Here is a 19,512-nt window from a genome sequence, read left to right on the forward strand (position 1 = left end):
TGATTTGAATTAGTGCATTTTTAATATAAAGATCTTTAAATGAAGGCACTTGAAATTCTTCGAATAATCGATCCGTTGGGTAATCGGAAGGTTTTCGTAATATTATTTTAATTATTAACCTTTGTACCACTTCTATTGGAGTAAGGTTAGTTTTGTATGTGGATCCCCAACTAATGATACCATATTGTAGCGTTGATTGGACCAAGGCATAATATATTAAATATAGGTTAATGTTAATAATAATGTTAATGTTCATCAAGTTATCTTTTTGACATTCAGACTTTGTCATTTTGGTAGGAGTACATTTGTACCAGTCTCCTGACGTTACCGATTGAATTATATTGATGAAGTTATCTAGCTATGTGTATTCTTTCATCTAATATGGTCATCATAGTGTATTTAAGAATTGAAGTACGTTGAACCCGTGCAATATTGTTCTTATGAATGATGACAGTGTTAATGCAGGCGATGGCGTTGGTTCTGCCCGTTGGCCAGCGGTAACGGTCTGTTCACGCTCTGTTCCATACGCTGGAGACGCAGCCCCTTGTATTCCTCCGCTGGCTGCCTCTGCTTGTATCATTATCCCGTCATAATCAGCCTTTTAATAAGATGGAGAATTGTCGGTTACCTGTTCGGCTTTCGTTGTTATTTAATTCAATTTACGGACTGTCTTTGCGGTAGGGATGGACTCACTACTTCCACTCGTAATGCTACGGAAGTAGAGCCTCGCGTTGATGAGTGCCTCAAGGCCCTGTAGTAAGCGTTCAAAGATGGTTTGAAAGGGAGATATGTTAGAGGGAGCGCGCTAATATTAAAAAAAACTAGAATAATTATGCGAAAATGGTGAAAATATTCAATAAAACACGACTCGTTTGAAATAGAGCAAAAATCTCTCGGCAAATGCTTTAGTTGCATTTAAAGAATTACTGTGATTTTTTTCATGTCTATAACATATTAAATAACAGAATAAGACGTGTTTTAAATAATTGTTGGATCTTATTTTGTGATTTTTTTCTATCGAGGGAATTTCATATAATTAACGTTTCGGCATAACAAATGTATAGATATTATCTTCAAGAATAACATGTTTATTGGAACTTAAAAACTCAAAAAGTTAAAGAGAAACTTGTTATAAATCATTAGAAATTGGGTATGCGGGGGCTTGAGGAATATAGGGTGATACGGCATGAAAGCGTGCTGACTGTCGACGAGCTACGATCAAACTGCACGAATTATGGAAGCGTCAGAGATGATGGGTGAAGAATTAATACATAAAATATTTAACTAAACGGAGAAAATGATTATGGCTTATTTTTTAAATTGCGTGATTGCAATCCATTTCTGAATAAAATATCGGAACACGATCATGCAGATTTACTTATCCTGATAAATATAGTGACGAAATATTACAATATTAGAATTTTTATGAACGCGTGTTCCGAAATCCTAGTAACATATTCGTGTTTTACTGACAGTTTGTTAGGAAACCTGTCAAATCATTCGTTTAAGACCTGCAGTCCCGTTTTTAACATGAATACGAATAATTTTACTAGATTTTTAATAAATTTGCAATATTTTATATCACTAAGTTTTCTCCGTGTATGATAAAACAGGCCTTTCCCATTAGTGTCTCACTATGATATTTTTCGCTTTTTGGTAGGTAGTCAAAATTTCGTAATTTTTTCTCTCTCTTGTATCTTTATAATTAAATCCGCACCCGTTTTGGGACCTAATTAAATCGGACAACTCATACGCACAGTATTACAGTTTTTAATAGTTTGGATGGATTGATTTGATTCAAACTTTACATAATGATTTGTAAGGTATTTAAATATACCTAACAGGTATTTTTTCGAACTTTCTTTTAAAGCTGTTTAATATAAAATGAACTTTTAGCTGTTCCACTTTTGGTGACCTAAGCCGTGATATCCCGTCCCCTTATTGATGCAATTTTTGGGGCTGCCTTGCAGTGTTTATTGAAAGACATACATGAGCAGACTATCTTCTTAACTTCCTTAAACGCCCAGTCAATAGACCCAATGCGCTATCTACATGTTTACAACATTCCCTCGATAAACAGTACCTTAAATAAAAATTGCCAGGGTTGTCATTAATATTCATTTGGTCTCCTAATTATAAACGTGTCTTCCAAAAATCTGAACTGACTTCCCATCTAAGCGGAATATCAATAATTTACCCTATTTAAAAAAACATAATTTGTACTCCAGTGTTACTCGAAATAAGCATAAAAATGCTGTAGAGAATGCTTCTTCATTCCTCGCGGTCAATGTAAAGCTGCGGACGATTTGATACTTATTTGCAGCATTTGAAACCATTATTTTCTTTTGCAGGCAATGTCGACATCGTCAACGGTAACCTGAAGCTGATCCTCGGTCTGATATGGTCGCTGATCGTCCGCTACCAGATCGGGCGGAGCAAATTCCCCCCGCGCAAGCTCATGCTGGCTTGGCTACAGGCAGTTCTGCCTGAATGCCGCGTGGGCAACCTCACCACGGACTGGAACAGCGGAGTGCTGCTCACCGCGCTGCTGGACTACTGCAAGCCTGGTCTGGCACCACATTGGAGGCAGTTAAGTGAGTACTCTTATTTGGCCTGGTTTGCTAACATCATTCTCGGCCGGTCCTTTGCACCAGCAACGCTTTTAGATGGAATGCCAATAACATTCATCTCAATTGATTTCTGGAGTGCCTTTGGCTCCAACGATAATATTTTAGCCTTATTGGCAAAATTCCTTGGGTTCCAGTGACCTGTATTTTGTTCTAGCAAGAGTGTAATAGTACAACAACGTGCTGGTGGCAGCTCATTTAATATAATTATTTCCTTTAGTTTGTAATCTCAATTGCTGACTGCCTTTTGCTCCAGCATCAGCTTTAGAAACTGGGTTATCTTTCTGAATCCGTGAATATACTTCTACTTCCTTGGTCTCATGGTTTGTCCAAATTTACGTCACAGCGTCAAAGAAAGAAAAAGAGGCTTTTCTTTTACTCCAGTAACAGTATTTGATACACGACATCTGTTGGGTGCAGCTGAGTTAAAAAAAATATATATTCTCCCATTTCTTAAGTAATTTTCCGCTTCAGAAATGATAAATGACTTTATTTTAAAGACAATGGGTGTTAACTACATTTAAAACGCACCTAGTTGATTGCTTACATTTCTCCTAATTACAGTATTTGGTAGTACTGTCAACAAAAGCCCGGAGAGCCTAAATTGTTGACTGTTTCCGGGTCATAAATGATACTATTTTCCTCAATTTTTCAACCGTACTAGGTATTTGGACTCTATGTTTTTGTGTTCCGTTATATTCCTCCACCTTTCTATTAAACCATTGATTGTTTAAATATTAAGTCAACTTTATTTATTCCAGACCCTAATGACAGCATCGATAACTGCCGCTGGGCCATGGATAAGGCACAGCGCGAGTTCGGCGTACCCATGGTTCTGGAACCTGAGTACCTGGCCTCCCCATGGCTGGACGAGTTATCTGGAATGACCTACCTCTCTTACTTCATGAAGCCAGACTCTCCTGGCTTCCACGCCACCCTAAGATGGGTCAACTCAAGGCTACAGAGACCTGTGACGAATTTCACGGTGAGCTTGATTTACATCCTTACCACATCACGAGAGGTGCCAACTGCTAGATTACCCAATAGATGATGACTTCTCGTCTTTTGATTTGGAAAATTGTGTCTAGTACAAATGCAGTTCCAATCAGTTGTTCTGAGATTTTGGCTAGGTAAAGATTGACGATTAGAGTTTATTGCCAAGCTTTGATATGAAAGAGCACCAAAAGAAAACGCTGTAGAATGGATGAATTTTGTGACATATTATATGTACTTTGCTATTTTTTCGATAGATTGACGACTGTTAGCTAAAACGTGTCACTCTTAATGAGTTTAGTTTAACATTAAGTTTAGTGGATTGTGGCCAAATTCGCATCAATGCCTCCAGAAGAGTAACAGAAGGAGAGGAATAATTTTTAACTATATTACTTTATATGAGTCAAAGAAAAGTGGGTTTTGGGTAGACAAGCAAGAAGATAGTAGTTTTTTATATCTATTTTTTGATGGAAAGGTCGAGTGGAAAAGAATACACAGAATACAAGTAATGCATGTGAAGTTTGCTACTCAATAGCAGCTTAAAAGACTAAATTCTTGAATTTATTGCCTATTTATCTCATAATAACTATTACGATTAGATAAAACATATTATGAATTATTGAAAAAAACAAACCTTTGACCTTGGACAAAAATGTGAAAATTTAATAGAATTTGTAATAATAATGGCTACAAAATAGCTAAAAAGCTAGAGCAAGAAACATGTTACGATTTGGAATAATGTGGAAAAATTATAAGAAGATTATAGCCACTAGACCTTGACGTCGCGTGCCAAGCGATGATTATAAAAATAATGCTTTAGATGTGGTGGTTTTTCCCTTGTCTAATTTACGACGAGTGAAATATTATTTAGTGATTTTCATTGAGAAAATTGTGAAATTTTTTAGTATTTGAAAAACCCTTTTTCTAAAGTCGTTAGCATATTAAAGAATATATAGAACATAAAACATTCCAAACATTTTGTAAAAAACACCAAAGATTGGGGTCATGTAGAAATTCGAGTAAGATACATAATAGCATGGCCCCTGACGGCCTACTATCAAATTTGCCCTGGCAGACCTAAAAAATGATCTTTCCGGGGGGATATATTTTAATTAATTCTGATGAACATATTAGTAAAATCTCAGATGTTTTATACTGAATACCTCAAGAAGATGTTAATAATTCATCTTGTAGAAAGAAAAAAATGGTGCTTGTCGCTAATTTTATAATTGAATATTGTTTTACAAATTTTTCAAATCTAGAAAAAAAGAAACTTATTTTTCTTGCATTTTCATCATGGCCGTTTTTTGTATTATTATTTCAGAGTGACTGGAACGATGGTCACGCCACCTGTGAGGTGATCCGCGGGCTGGGAGGTTCCGCCCCAGCTCCGGAAAGGCTGCGGACTGAGCCCCAGCACTGGGAGCATAACCACCAGCAGGCTATTGAGGCTGGAAGGAAATTAGGTATATTCACTCATTTGTTATATAGTATACATGCGGCCGCGGCCGCGGAAACCATTTATTGGACAACATCTCTGCCATAGGTCATCCCAAGTAGCTCGCCACATTTGGCGCCTTAGCAAGGGCAACTTGACGGCGGATGCATCTGTCCACAAATGCATGACAGGCCAGATCGGGAGAAGTCGGTTGAAGGAGACCCTTTGATCTCTCCAACTGGACTCTCTCAAGCCAACGGCTTGCGAAGCAGTGGGAGGGGTGGATTCAAAGGTTCATTACTCCTGGACACAGTCACACCCAGATTATTACTTACCCCTCACACCCTTTTCCTTTCCAGATTCGATGCTATGATGTCACAAACTTCGCCGAAAAAACTAGAACAACTAAGAGTAATCAAAGGTTCTCTAGCAACAGTTGCCTATAAACATTATTGCTGCACATCTACCCTGGACTAGTCTTATTTTGAAAAAGGTTATTGGCTCCATTGCTGTGCTGTGTAAAAGACAGTGTGATATATATTCGAGAGCAGACCCTGACATCTGCTAGACTCCGCAAAGGTATAATATAAATCTGATTTCAATCTCTTGTTATTGTTCCAGGTGTTGAGCCCATCCTGTCTGCCCGCGATATGAGCTCCCGAGAGGTGGAGCACCTCGGGGTGATGGCTTACGCCGCGCACTTCCAGTGGGTAAAGCCGAGGCCACCCATGTCCGACCTCATCTCCGTTTCGCTCACCTCGACCAGCGGGAGGGTTGAGGAACCGGTGAGTCATGTCCCTCAATTACCAGGTTGGAAAGTCTAACAAACTCCGCCTACCACCATTTAGAACCACACGTTTTGAAGCCATATATTTTTTACCCATCCTAAAACCTTTTTCACACTCCTCCCATGGAAATGATTCTATCTTCTCCATCTCGGATACTCTGTAGGCAGATAGTTGACAGCCTATTATACACGCCTAGCTCCTCTTGAATAAGAGGATGTAAAATTTTACTGATAAAGCTTTATATAATCCCTCATTTTCCACATCTCGATTTTAACGCTGCATTTATCTTCTAGATGAACTTCCGCATCGACATCCTGTCCAAAGAGCTGGAGTACTCACAGATAAAGGCGTACATCGTGACCCCCGCTGACCAGATTCACCCCGTCAGACTTCAGGAGAGAGGACACGGCACCTTCACACCGGACAAGATGGGAATGCATGAGATCGTACTTGATGTAGATGATGTCAGGTATGTGCACTAACCTTGTGTTACAGTTTTTTTCAGATATTACATCACGGCGCTTCTGACACTCTCCACTGGCTTTGGTCCCTGGATTTTCTTCTCCAGTCCACAAAATTTCCAGATCTTTCCAGAAATTCTAATTTAATCATGATTTCCGGTCATATGGCATTTTTAACATAACCAAGAATAAGCAACAAATCATATTCGAATAGTTTCATTCTCAAAAAGATTATCGAGTTTATAGCTCCCAGAAATTCTGCATCATACACTTGTGCAGGTCTAAAAAAACAAGTTTTTTGCGTTAAAAGAACATAAATTTCTTTGTATTTTTGGATTTGAAGGCACACCTTACACTTAATTATTAATTGATTACCTATGATATGATAAGTATCCTCTGATATTATGTATTTTGGTTCAATTTATGAGATTTTTGCTTATTTTACTCGATATTTTCGATCCCCGTAGTCTGTTATTTTCTGTTCTGATAAAATTAATAATCTAATTTTATGGGCAGAATAATCGCTTGGCAGCTTAGTAATCCTAAAAACTATTGGATCGTCGAGATAAACAAGTTCAAAAACAAAGCAAGGAGCCGGGGAAAGATTGAAAGCAGACCTACATCAAGAATTGGATAAACAATTGTCAGTTTATAAAAGCATTCATACTTTCTAATTTATTTTACTAAAAACTTTACTCTCAATCAGGGTAAGAGGAGAAAGAAGAAAAATGATTTATATTTCCAAGACGTAGCATGATCCTATTCAATTAAAATATTATCTCTTCATAAACTGTCAAAAAAAATCAAGATTACTTCAATTTACACACTACCCACATTTATTTTTGTATCATGTGAAACTGCACAAAAGTCTCAACTGCTCCCAACTGTCTGGACCCAGTGAGACTATGGCATCCCAAATTGGAGTAAATTGCGAGGCTGAAGGTAGTGGATAGGGGAAGAAGATGAGGAAAAGGAAGGTTGTTAAATACCTGGCTATTCAGATCTGGTCACCGAAACGGCCAAACGGCCAAAGCCATTTCAAGGAATAGGAACAATTCCTAATGGTGGTCTTGCACCAGGACGATACTGAGAGTATCTTCCACCCTGGAACCTGCCGCAAATACGGTATATAATATTTTAAATGATTAATTTGTGAAATAACATTAATTAATAAAAAAAAATACTTTCACATGCCGGGATTTTAAGCCGTGACCTCCAGCTTGCTGGAATTCCACTCGCCTCATTGAACAACGCAGTACAAACGTACGCAGTACGAAGTGAGTCTGGAGTAGAGCCCGCCTCCGAGAACCGCTGATTTCATGGAGACCGGTGCCGGTGGGAGGTGGGGAAGTCACTTGGAATCGAAATAAACTGTAGCTGACATGGTTGGGTGGTGTGTAGTTTGAGGCGCGCCTCACAAAACTTCCGAAGGAACACCGATCATTTACGATATTTTTTTAAAATTTATCCTCATTCATTATTTTGCTGCCATGGAAGATCGTCGCGTTGATATGATCTCCCGCTAAGTTGGCATGTACGTACGTACCACTTTTGAACCCCGCAAACCGACTCTGCTGTCAATATAAACGTTTTTAGAAACAGATATGTAGTTGCTAGTAATTTCTTCATCGATTTTGATTTATTGTGTTACGTGATTACGTTAACTTATTCATCAATCCTCATTGCTATCACACCCCTATTATGTTTTTTTATGAAATTCTCGCATACGATCAAAAGATTAAAATATTTAACAAAACAAAATAAAAGTAATTACTGTGAAAATGTTACGCAAGTAGTGTCGTTATCATTTGCAATTTATTACACCCGGAGAATGTGCGCAATTACTTCATCGCGTAACTATGATTCAATCGCTCTGATTTTGTAAACATATTTGCCTCCTGAGTAAAGAAATATTGTAAACAGTTTGTACCGTTATTTTGCTAGTGTTTCTTGTTTCAGTCAACCGAACTTTAAAACATCTGGAAATAGCCAACAAATTTGCTCTGAAATTGTACCTAAACATTTTTTTTTTTTTTTTCCTTTATTAATTTTTTTTTTTTTTTTTACATGCATAAAGAAATAATTACAAAAATCAAGTATTACAAAAACAAGTATTACATCAAGGTACTGTAAAAAATAAAAAAGGTAGCTTTAAGATAAGAAAAATAAAATGATACAATTAAATAAAAAATATAATAGAATAGTATGCATATATACCAAAAAAAAAATCCCACATAGGCATCGCCAGTTCGTGGGTATACATATTTTGTTTAGTGCAGTTTATAAAAACAAATAAATAAATAAATAATTCCGTTTTTACAAAATTATAATTAAGAAAGAAGGTTAAAAAATAGAAAAATTAAGGATTTGTAAATTTAAAATAAAATTTAAAAGGTAGGATTTTATAGCATGTAAGTATTTGTGTCAATGGTGGTGATCCAAGTCTTTATTACATTTTTGTATATGCTGTAGGACGATATATTTTTAGATCTAATTTCTACAGTCTGATAGAGTGCATTGTAGATTTTTGGGGCAATGAAAAAAGCATGTCTCTGCGCAAGCCTAGTTTTGCATAGAGGAACCTCATATACATTATTTACTCTACTGCTAGAACGATTTTCGTTTTTTGTAAAAAGTACATTTCGTGAAAATATATATTTCAGACATTGCATAAAGTAAATTTTTCGTATATCTAAGAGTTTAGCTTCTTGAAATAATTGCAAGGAGGGGAAGGTAACATCTTTTTGCAACATTATTTTTAGTATTAATTTTTGAGCTATTTCTAGCGGCTTAATGTGGTTATTATAGATACCCCCCCGTACGATACGGGTTCGGGTACCACCGCCTCGGGATCCATTTTTGGATAACTAATACTCCTGTCACCCCAAGTGGCTTGCTACTTTTGGTAACTTAGCAGGGGTGTCCGGGTTCATGGGATGAGGTTTGACTAGGTCTTGGCGGTGAATGCTAATGACCACCTGCTGCGTATTGGGCCGAATCGGGAGATGCTGGTTGAGGGAGACCCTTTGACCTCTTCAGCCGGACTCTCTAAACCCATCGCCTTGCATTGCAGTTGGATTCATACGTCCATCACTCCTTGACACACCCCCAGATTATTACCCATCCTTCACACCATTTTCCGTCCTTCTTTCTTTTCTTCCTTTCAACCCTCCACACAGCATCCCAAAAGATGATATAGGCCAGAAGGATTTTTCTCCTCGGGGCCTCCTGTATGGAGCTAATGTAAAAACAGAATAATGACACAACATGGTAAAATAATGGGTTAGGTTAGGTTGTTTTTTTTCGTCTTAATTTGAATTTCATTTCCACGGAACCATAATTGATAACGTTGTTTCCTGTTTTTTTATACAACCTTAAAGAGTTTTACCGACAGCAAAATTATTTTTTCGATATCTCCAAAAATGACGAAGTTTTGAGCTTTCAAAGCGAACTTTGGTTATAAGTATGCAATGACGTCTTGTAACGTCACACGAGACACAATTCTATGCAATCATAATACATAACTTGAATGACAGCTCTGCAGTACCGCCGCGCACGTACCTTGATGTCAAAGATCAACACTATGGCAACAACAGATGGCTTACCATCGAGGTATTATTCAAAAATCTGAAAGAAATGACCTTATTAAGTTAAAAACGATTGCTCCACGTCATCTGACAATGTGACTGATGGCTAGATTACATTACAAGATGTGAATTTCATTTTTTTACATTAGTTCGACACAGGAAGCCATGAGGAAAATAGTTTTCCTAGTGGTCTGTCATCTTTGGGGATGCTTTGTGGAGGGTCTCTTTAAGGAAAAAAAGGAGAGGAAGTTCAGGAAAGCAAAAAGGTGTAAAGTGTGGGCAGGAATCTGGGGCATCAGTGTGTTCAGGAGTAACGGGCGTATGAATCCATCACTCCCACTACGGTACAAGGCGATGGGTAAGGAGAGTCCTGCTTGAGAGGTCAAATGGTCTCCTTCAACCAGTCTACACTCAAATCAATAATCACGAAAAGGTCAGATTCTTGATGTTGATGAAAATTTATTTACAGTCTCCATTTGAATTATTTTTCTCAGGGTGGACAATCGATTCTTCTTCCGGGTGCTCCCCCGCTTGGTGACAGTGGCTCCTCCAGGAATGGCCCCTTGTGCCCTGGGAAGTTTGGTCGAAGTCCTTGTTAACGCTACAGGTAATTTTTTTGTTCCTAATCTGTGTTCGAAATTATAGTTATTTCATTAAAAAAATTGATTAGTCAGAATCAAAAGTGGTTATTCAAAAGGACACTTGGGCAATTCTTATTTTTGAAAAAAATCTTATTTAGTGCCCCTACTGTGCAACTGGCTACATTTCCAGTCTAGTTAAAGAATCGGCTGCACTCAGAACCATTCGGGTACAACCGGCATGCTATCTCTGTCAGATGGTGCAAGTACCGCAATCTATTGAAAACCCTCAAAAGTACATTTACTGAATATTAACTTACATCCATACTTTCTACCGACATCTGGCGGGCGGTATCTAAACTACAACCAAATAAACATTACAGAGAATAACTAATCAGGGCACAAATTGAATGTGCCTGAGATTTTGAGTATCCGGCCATATGCCAGTATCGTAATAAAAACCCAAAAAATATAATCGATTTGATTTTAAAATGTAAACAATAGACAGAGAACGTTCTGCAATAAAATTACTAAGTAAAATATACCCGGAATTTCGGGCATCGGTAAATATGGCCTTAGTTTAGTAAATATTATCCAGATCAATTTGTAATTTTAGGCATCGTATTGTTATTTCAGGGGCCCCACGGCGCGAGGACATTATGGTGACGGCGCATAGTCCATCGGGCAGGGCGATGCGGTGCCCCCTGCAGACAGTGGATGACACCAGCTCCGCTATCTTCCAGCCAGACGAACCTGGAACCTGGGAAATATCAATTACTTACCAGGGAAAGAATATTCAGGTAAAAATAAACATAAATGTCTTCCATTGCTTATATTTTTCATTTTGGTGATGAAGACTTTTGTTAGTAAAATATGATGATCGCCTATTTAAAAAAGTTAAATATTACAAGTACCCAGTTGAACAATTCTTTATTTTTTTAATAAAATATCACCCCCTACTATTAACAAAACAGGTACAGAAGCAAAAAATAACAAAACAATTAAAATAATCTAAAAAATGTACCCATTCTATACGGTAAAACGATGATATTTACGGATTTTGGGGGATGTGGAAGAATGCAGACTTTTTAAAGTACCAAGAATTACTACTGTGGACCCACGATTTCGGAGCGACTTGGTTTTGTAAGGGATTATTGATTATACACAGTGTACAGAAACTACAAACGGGAAAGTGATGAATCGACATCATGAAACGATCTGAGCATTTCGATTTCTTAAAAACTTTTTTCCCTTTTTTCGGCAACTAAAGGATCAAAAAACTTTTTTAGCTGGGTTTTCACTTTGACGCATTTTAAAACAGCTGATTTGGCCTAAAAAAATCCAAATTTGTCCTAAATTTACTGGCAAACGAAAGCACAAATCAAAAAAGTTAAACAACAAAATCGACTGCAAATGTGATGTAGATTCTTGTACTACGAGTTTGCAGACACCGTGTGCCGAGTATACAACAATACAAAATTCTCCAAGTTCTTGCTTATACGTGTTCTAGCTAGTGTATCCTCGAGTAAACACGTTAGGGGATTCTTAGATGAATTTTAAAAGAGAATACGCAAAAAAATATAATTTATATCATAAATGTGGTTAATATTATAGTTTGACAAAAAAATTGTCAAAAAGTAATGTTTTTAATGAGAGGCCGAATAAAACAATTTTTTTTTTAATAAACAGGGTGGCCCCTTCACCTGTGACGTGTTCGACCCCGCCGGCGTGGAGGTATCCGGCCTGGAGGGAGCCGTGGCCCACAAGGCGCACTACTTCTTGTTGGACACGTCGGGCTGCGGCCCCCTGCACAAGGGGGAGGTGTCCGTGGATATCGTGCATGACAAGCGAAGCATCATGTGCGCCGTGGAGAAGCTGGACACGCACTCCTACAGAGTGTCGTTCATGCCCAAGGACAACGGGAAACATAGGGTAACAACATATTAACATTAAAAAACCTTTTTAATAAAATAAAATAAATACCTACAGAAAAAAAGATAGTTTTTAATTATAAGATTATATAAGTTGCGATAGGCATCCCCCTCATCGGGTAGAAAAAAAACATCCCTCTGGTACTGACCTTACCTCAGTTCTCGAGACTTGTGGATTGATTTTCCCGCAACTCGTATTGTACGATAAGATATTATTTTAAGTATATATCAATTGGAGTTTGGTAAACGCTTTTATATCACAGAATGAAAATTTTCCAGGAGTCAAATAGATATTTACAAATTCGTAAAGCTCAATAAAAATTTTGAACTTTGTATGAAATTGGTTTTATATTTTTCAGTAAACACGTATAAAGAATGTAACAGAACCTACCCGAAGGATTCCTGGTACGTCAATAAACTGATGGTTTTATCTTTACAGATATACGTTTACTACAATGGGTACGATGTGAAAGGATCACCTTTTATGATGAGAGTTGGTTCGCACAAGAGCAAATCTTCCAAAACTCGGGAAAGTCCTGTCAGAGTCAGTAGTCCAGGTAAAAAAACTGCATTTAACTGAAAACTTAATTCAATCTTTTTCATACCTATTATGTACGCTGTCATAGGTTTTTTGTCTTATTTATGAATTTCAATTGGTAATTGATATTTTTCCAGCTGGCAGATACCGCGAAAGCAGTCCTCTGAACGGCTCAAATCTGAGCCAGGATTACAGTAAGTCAAATTTGAGCCATGATTTCAACAAATCTAGTCTGAGCCAAGATTACAACAAGTCAAACCTGAGTCATGATTACTCCGGTAAGACGAGCCAGGATTACAACAAATCGAGCCATGATTACAGCAAGTCGGGCCAGGATTATAACAAATCTAATTTGAGCACTGATTACAACAAATCTAATCTGAGCACTGATTATAACAAATCTAACCTGAGTACTGATTACAACAAATCTAGTCTGAGCACTGATTACAACAAGTCTAATCTGAGCCAAGATTACAAAAAATCTAGTCTAAGCACGGATTACAATACCAACGTGAGCCAAGATTACAGCAAATCTAGTTTGAGCACTGATTATAATAAATCCAGTCTGGGCCAAGATTACAATAAGAAAATCTCACGAGATTCAACATCAAGATTAGACGATTCAAATGTTTACAAATCGTCCTTCAATGACAGTTACGAACTTAAAAACTCATCAAGTTTTGATACTACAGATTCCAGTTTTGTAACGAGGGTCACTAAGTCACAGGACAACATCACAACGTCCAAGTACAGATCGGAAAGCCCTCGTAATATTACTGCAAGTCCAATTGGAAACCGATTCTCTGAGTCAACAAGACCCGATCTGCATAGGACAACCAGTCCCATTGGAAGAACTGCTAGTCCAATTAACAGGTCAGTTTGTGTATTAGATATATCACATTCAGAACGTTGAACGGTTCAATTGATATAGGTGACGGCTTTAGTTTTAGAGACCTAGTATGAGATTCATTATTTTTTTCTGTTTTAGGACGGGAAGTCCAGTTTATGGAGGCTCAAAAGGAGTTGGCCGTTCAAGCCCAAGTGGTGGTTACTCATATAACGTCTCGAGTACTAGTAAGTATAACTTATCCATCGTCAATAGTAAGACACTACTGCTGAAAATATATGAATGTGATCATTTGGTTTCTCTTTGCAGTAGACACCCAGTCGGGAGTTGATCACAGCTCCAACATGAAGGTATCTGCCGGGAGAAGCCCTGCCAGAAGAGATTCTTGGGATGCAATCGCCAAGACTCGCCACCTCATGAGCGCTAACAGGTTAATTTCACCTATCCTTATTTTTAACCGCTTGTACAAGTAGGTACATTATATATTTGATATTGAACTCGTGAATTCCAAAACTATCTCAGTTTTCTCAAAACAACTCTCTTGAAAACGGTTAAATTTAATTTGCTATAGAACTGGTGGATTCCAAAACTACTTATCTTACTTTCCTCAAAACGCCTCTCTTGGTAATATGTAAATTTAGTATTTCCCAGTTTTCTATAAGTAGGTATATAAACTAGCATAAATATAAAATAGCGTTATTCGCATTCAAATCATCACCACAGGTTTAACCTCCTTTCTTCCTTTGTTGGACTAATTATACCTCTTTAGTGGTTGGCTATCTTTCATCCTTGCTCTGTGTCACGCCCAGTGATGCCGTCTAGTGGTATAAATCGTATTACTGACGGCTTCTTTAATATTTGTATTGCTCGTTCGGCAGACGCTTCATTGGGTTAACTATATTTATTCTCTTGTTCCCAGTTTGGAGTCTTTGGCAAACCTCACGGAACAGAGTCTCAGCACTGGGTTAGACCACACTCGAGCTGAGATATCCCCCGGCAGGCAGGACGCGGAGACCTTGCGGAACACCCAGCTCAACAGGAGCACCCACTACAGCCGCTTTGCAGACACCAGCAGGGATTCATTCAACAGACGACTGGATGAACTGGCAGGAGAGGAGGAAAACAGTTTTGTAAGTAAACATTAGATTGCGCCAGTTCAATTCATTCGAAAGTCCTCTTTTGCAATAAGATTTTGCGTTATCAAGATCGGCACTCAAAATTACAATCTTCATAGTCTGCTATCGCAATGCGTAATATTATGAAAGATTTATCTGTAAATTTTAAATTAATCGTTAGAAAAATGGTATGTTCTCCAGTGAAAAAGTCCTTAGACTTTAAGCTAATATGTTATTTTATATGAAATACATACTGGAATTTCAGGTAAAGCGTTCGAAATGTCTTCACTGGTTTTCAAAATGGTTGGTATGTATAACATAGAATTTTAAAGATCAATATTAGAGATTTTGGTCACTGGAAACATTAAACATTTTCCTAACTACCCATATAGAATTAACAGATAAATAATTGTTGGAATCGATTGAGTTACCCAAATACGAAGTGATATTTAACCAAATAGATGTTTTTGATCTTACCATTGTTAATAGATGTTTTTCTCTTTCTTTAATTTATTTCTTTATTATTCCTAGACTAAGAACATCACAGAATCGCGCAGCCAATTCGTTACATCTTCCGCACAGCAGTCTTTTTTATCAAATAGGCCCCCCCAGACTGGGGGGGCCAGTGGGCACTATGAGACCGATGCCACACACAACAGATTCAAGTAAGTTTCCCACACATATCATTGAAACGTTAATTACCTCTTTTTAGTAAAGTCTCCGTAATTTTGCCAATACACTGATTCACTCAAGACGATCCATGACTTTTTGCTCCCACAATCAAGTTGCTTTAAATTGTTCAGCATTTCTCTACACTGTCATGCGTTAGGCCATCTTGCAGAGCTGCATTATACAGGGTTTTCCAATAAGAGGTGTTATTTTGAATAGCCCGCTATTTCGGCAAATGTTACTTTTAAAGCTGTCATTGTTTAAAATTTGACAAGTAAAAACTACGTCATTAATAAAAATGGAACAATACACGCTTCAGCAACGCATTGAAATTATTAAAATTCACTTGAGTGAATCAAATGCAAATCATCTTGAGTGATGAGGCCCATTTCCAACTCGGTGGCTTCGTCAACAAGCAAAATTGTCGCATCTGGGGCTCGGAACACCCAAGAGTTGTTGTTGAAAAGCCTTTCTATCTTCAACGTGTGACTGTTTGGTGCGGTTTATGGTCCGGCGGAGTCATTGGACCTTACTTTTTTGAAAATGAGGCTGGAGCAACAGTTACGGTGAATGGATTGCGCTATCGAGAGATTATTAATGATTTTTCATGGCCGGAATTGAATGGTATTGATCTGGACAACGTTTACTTTCAAAAAGATGGCGCTACGTGCCATACAAGCAACGAAACCATTGATCTTTTACGATTGAATATCAAAATAACACCTCTTATTGGAAAACCCTGTATTATTGATCTCGCAACGAACTACGAAGTAACAGTTTATTAAACTTATGATTTTGTTTGTAGAAGTCAACTGGCTTCATCTTCTCCCCTGGAGAAAGGAGGTGCTAAGTCAGTGATTGTAAAGAAGATACCCAATGGAGTCGTTGGCGAACCAGTGGAATTTGAGAGTAAGTCTTAATTATTTGTCCATATATATTTTTGAACCATCAGCCATTTTGCTGCTCTCCTATTCATTGAAAAGCATACCATACGGGTTTAGTTGTATGGGGTTGATATCTTTATTGGGTGAACTTAATTACAAATTCGTATTTCCCACCTTGCTGTTGGGTTTCTAGAGATCTCTAGAAGTTATATATCTCTAAGACCGTTTGGAGATTATAACATTTTTCTAGTTGTCAGTACGATAACCTAATCTTAATGGTATATTCTTCTAGTCGACGGTTCCCGGGCCGGGTCAGGTAACCTGGAGATCCTGGTGAACGGGGGCCGCGTGACTTCGGCCGTCAGGGCTCTTGGAGGTCAGAGGTTCCTGGCCTCTTTTACACCGCACCGCACCGCCACACATACCATTCAGATCACCTTCAATGACGAGACCGTACCGGGTAAGTGGCAGAAAATATTTGCTTAGATTAGTAAATTATTGGTACCTACCGTATTTTGATGATATTTGTAGGAGTCAGACTGTGGTGGTGCCTCCGTACTAATTTGAAGAATTTACCTATGCTGACTTCAATAGCCAGTACCATACCACCTCAGCCTTTCCGAGGCGTAGAGAAATTACGACATGTCAATTACGCAGAGTGTATTTATTGGCAAAGTAATATCAACTATATAAATACTGAATTACGCCTTACATAGTAAAATTCTGTACAATTATGTCCTGGTAAATTACTTTAATTGGCGTATAAGTGGACATTGGCTTTTTGAGTTCAATGAATTCGGTACAGCTCTCATAAGGTGCTTGTGCACTCGTTTATTGACATCCTCGTATGTTTATATTGATGTGGAACTGATATGAAATGATCAAGCCCGGGACACAGTGTCAGAATAGGTCCTTTTCTGTGCTCTATCGGAGATTGCAATAGCCAATTACCCTGCAGTCCTGAAAAATTCAGCGGAACTGCGAAACTGTACCAGGGACCTATATTTCGAAGCAAGAAATCCAGAAAGAAGCCGGAAAAGCACAAACTGCTTTAAATGTTATTCAGACTAGTTTTCGATAGCACCACTTAAAAAATCGTAACTGTGAAGCAGAACATCTAAACTTTAGTGAAAATCTTCAAAGGAAAATCTCCACCATTGAAACGCATTCCCCCTTACTTATAATCGCGGTGAAAATATATCACACCTAAAAAGATGATGTGCTATAAGTGTGGGCGTGGCGACGATATCGGTGATCTGCTACGTATATCGCTACGGCAGGAGAAGGGGTCCGAACAATTTACGGAGCGCCGTAATTACGCGGCTGTCAACTGTCAAGGCGACAGATCCCATACAAATAAATGATATTCCGCGGCAGTCCCAATTGATCTAACCTCCTCTCCTGAGGAAGATTATAGCGTAGTGTGTTAGCCCAACATATAATACGTACACGCCACACCCACTTTATGCGTGCATAATATAGCATAATATTTCTAAGGCCTTATGGTTAACACGGTTTTACACCATGCTTAAAACCGGCTTTACCATACTAACGTTGAACCAGCGTATAATAATCTAATAAGTAAGACGGATAGAGGCTGATTTTTTGCGGATCTATGCAAATTTACTATTATTACTACTAAATTCTGGATATCACAACATTGAGAAACTGCAGGATGTTTAGCATCCTTAACGTTTAGAGGGACTTCATTGAACATTTTAAAACCTTTAAAATAAATGTTGTTTTGCAACAATTTGTCTTAGGAAGCCTGAAATCGTTGCAGCTTCTAGTAGGATGGCCATCAAATAGGATATGATCTAACCTGAGTCCATGAGTTAACCTATGATGTAAATCAGATAGAAATTAGACAAGTTCGTGTGGAAGCAGCAAAAACTCCCAATTAGTAAATTTAGTCTCGTGAAATTTGCATTGATATTCCTGTCTAGAATTTCTAGACGAACGTAATTGTTTTTGGTTTATTTTAAGTTTAAAGAAATATTTACATTTCACTTTCTTAACTTAAAAATACACATTAAAAATAAAAATCTATGTATTTTTGTTTACTACATAACTTACATAAGTACATTTTAATTTTGCTCGCTGATCAAACAGTTTTTTTCTTATATATATTAATTATATTTACTGATGTCAGGGATATTGGGAATTGCGAAGGATATTGTGTACATGTACAGTGTACACCCTCGTGGCGTATGTTCATTTTACCACTGCAAAGCATAATATCGCTTAAAGTGTGTTGCCATTGCCTCGGGCTGTTTGTAAGATCATGTGGATTTGGGAGATCACTAGACTTTATTGGACACAACGAGGTACATAGATAGAGTCAGCTTTGGCTTTCGAATTAAGGGCCACGCATATCGGATCATTGTGCGATGTAAGATATCTCGGGCATCAGTCAATTACAATCGCTAGCCGGGCACAGGTCTCCGGCGATAACGTCAAAATGCCGACATGCACACTGAGATATTGTACAAGTCGTACTGGAAAATATAGGGAAAGCAATGGTATAACTTTCATCGGTAAGTAGGGTTTTACCACAGTCAGTAGTCGTGTAAATTGACTTATTAGTGTTAACAACTCGTGGAGCATTTGCGCGGCGGCGGGCGACCGCCAGTCACCTTCGACTGGTTCGTTGAGTTCGTTCGCGGTCGGAAGGATTCGGGCGAAATCGACGCCGCCACACCCCCTTCCTACATGCTTCCTACTTTCAGCACGGGAACAACATTTCCCACTGATATCACAAGGACTGTAGGCTCTATATATAACTCAATGATTGGACATGGCTTTTGACGAGGATATATAATATATTATAAAAACATTGAAACTGACACAAAGTCATATAATTACATATCACACACTACCACATTGGCTTACCTTAGGGATAGTTATCCAGCGCCAATATATTAAATGAAAAAAATCCTCGTCAGTATAATATTTCCGATTTATTGACTCTTAAATCAATAGACCACTAACACTGTAGAAGCACTGTCTAAAACATAAACCTGTAAAAAGAGTAAGTTTTTTCACAATAATACATT

At 38.0% G+C, this 19,512-nt stretch overlaps 1 protein-coding gene across 6 annotated transcripts in view; it reads left to right on the top strand.

Moving 5' to 3' along the window:
- Positions 1-19,512, top strand: part of jbug (filamin-type immunoglobulin domains fbug) — a 166,294-nt gene that overhangs the window by 41,529 nt on the left and 105,253 nt on the right. For all 6 annotated transcript variants that reach the window (XM_089647232.1, XM_089647226.1, XM_089647231.1 and 3 more), the window contains exons 4-19: positions 2,352-2,594; positions 3,389-3,612; positions 4,945-5,086; positions 5,680-5,843; positions 6,140-6,315; positions 10,389-10,501; positions 11,109-11,272; positions 12,162-12,404; positions 12,843-12,960; positions 13,079-13,814; positions 13,930-14,015; positions 14,098-14,218; positions 14,708-14,918; positions 15,435-15,568; positions 16,378-16,481; positions 16,749-16,916. In XM_089647232.1, the coding sequence (XP_089503358.1) occupies positions 2,352-2,594; positions 3,389-3,612; positions 4,945-5,086; positions 5,680-5,843; positions 6,140-6,315; positions 10,389-10,501; positions 11,109-11,272; positions 12,162-12,404; positions 12,843-12,960; positions 13,079-13,814; positions 13,930-14,015; positions 14,098-14,218; positions 14,708-14,918; positions 15,435-15,568; positions 16,378-16,481; positions 16,749-16,916 (3,147 nt within the window). The remainder of the gene's footprint in view (positions 1-2,351; positions 2,595-3,388; positions 3,613-4,944; positions 5,087-5,679; positions 5,844-6,139; positions 6,316-10,388; positions 10,502-11,108; positions 11,273-12,161; positions 12,405-12,842; positions 12,961-13,078; positions 13,815-13,929; positions 14,016-14,097; positions 14,219-14,707; positions 14,919-15,434; positions 15,569-16,377; positions 16,482-16,748; positions 16,917-19,512) is intronic.

Source organism: Hesperophylax consimilis, chromosome 26 (genome assembly GCF_061612785.1).
Source record: "Hesperophylax consimilis isolate HC1 chromosome 26, BYU_Hcon_1.0, whole genome shotgun sequence".
Classification (NCBI taxonomy): Eukaryota; Metazoa; Arthropoda; class Insecta; order Trichoptera; family Limnephilidae; genus Hesperophylax; species Hesperophylax consimilis.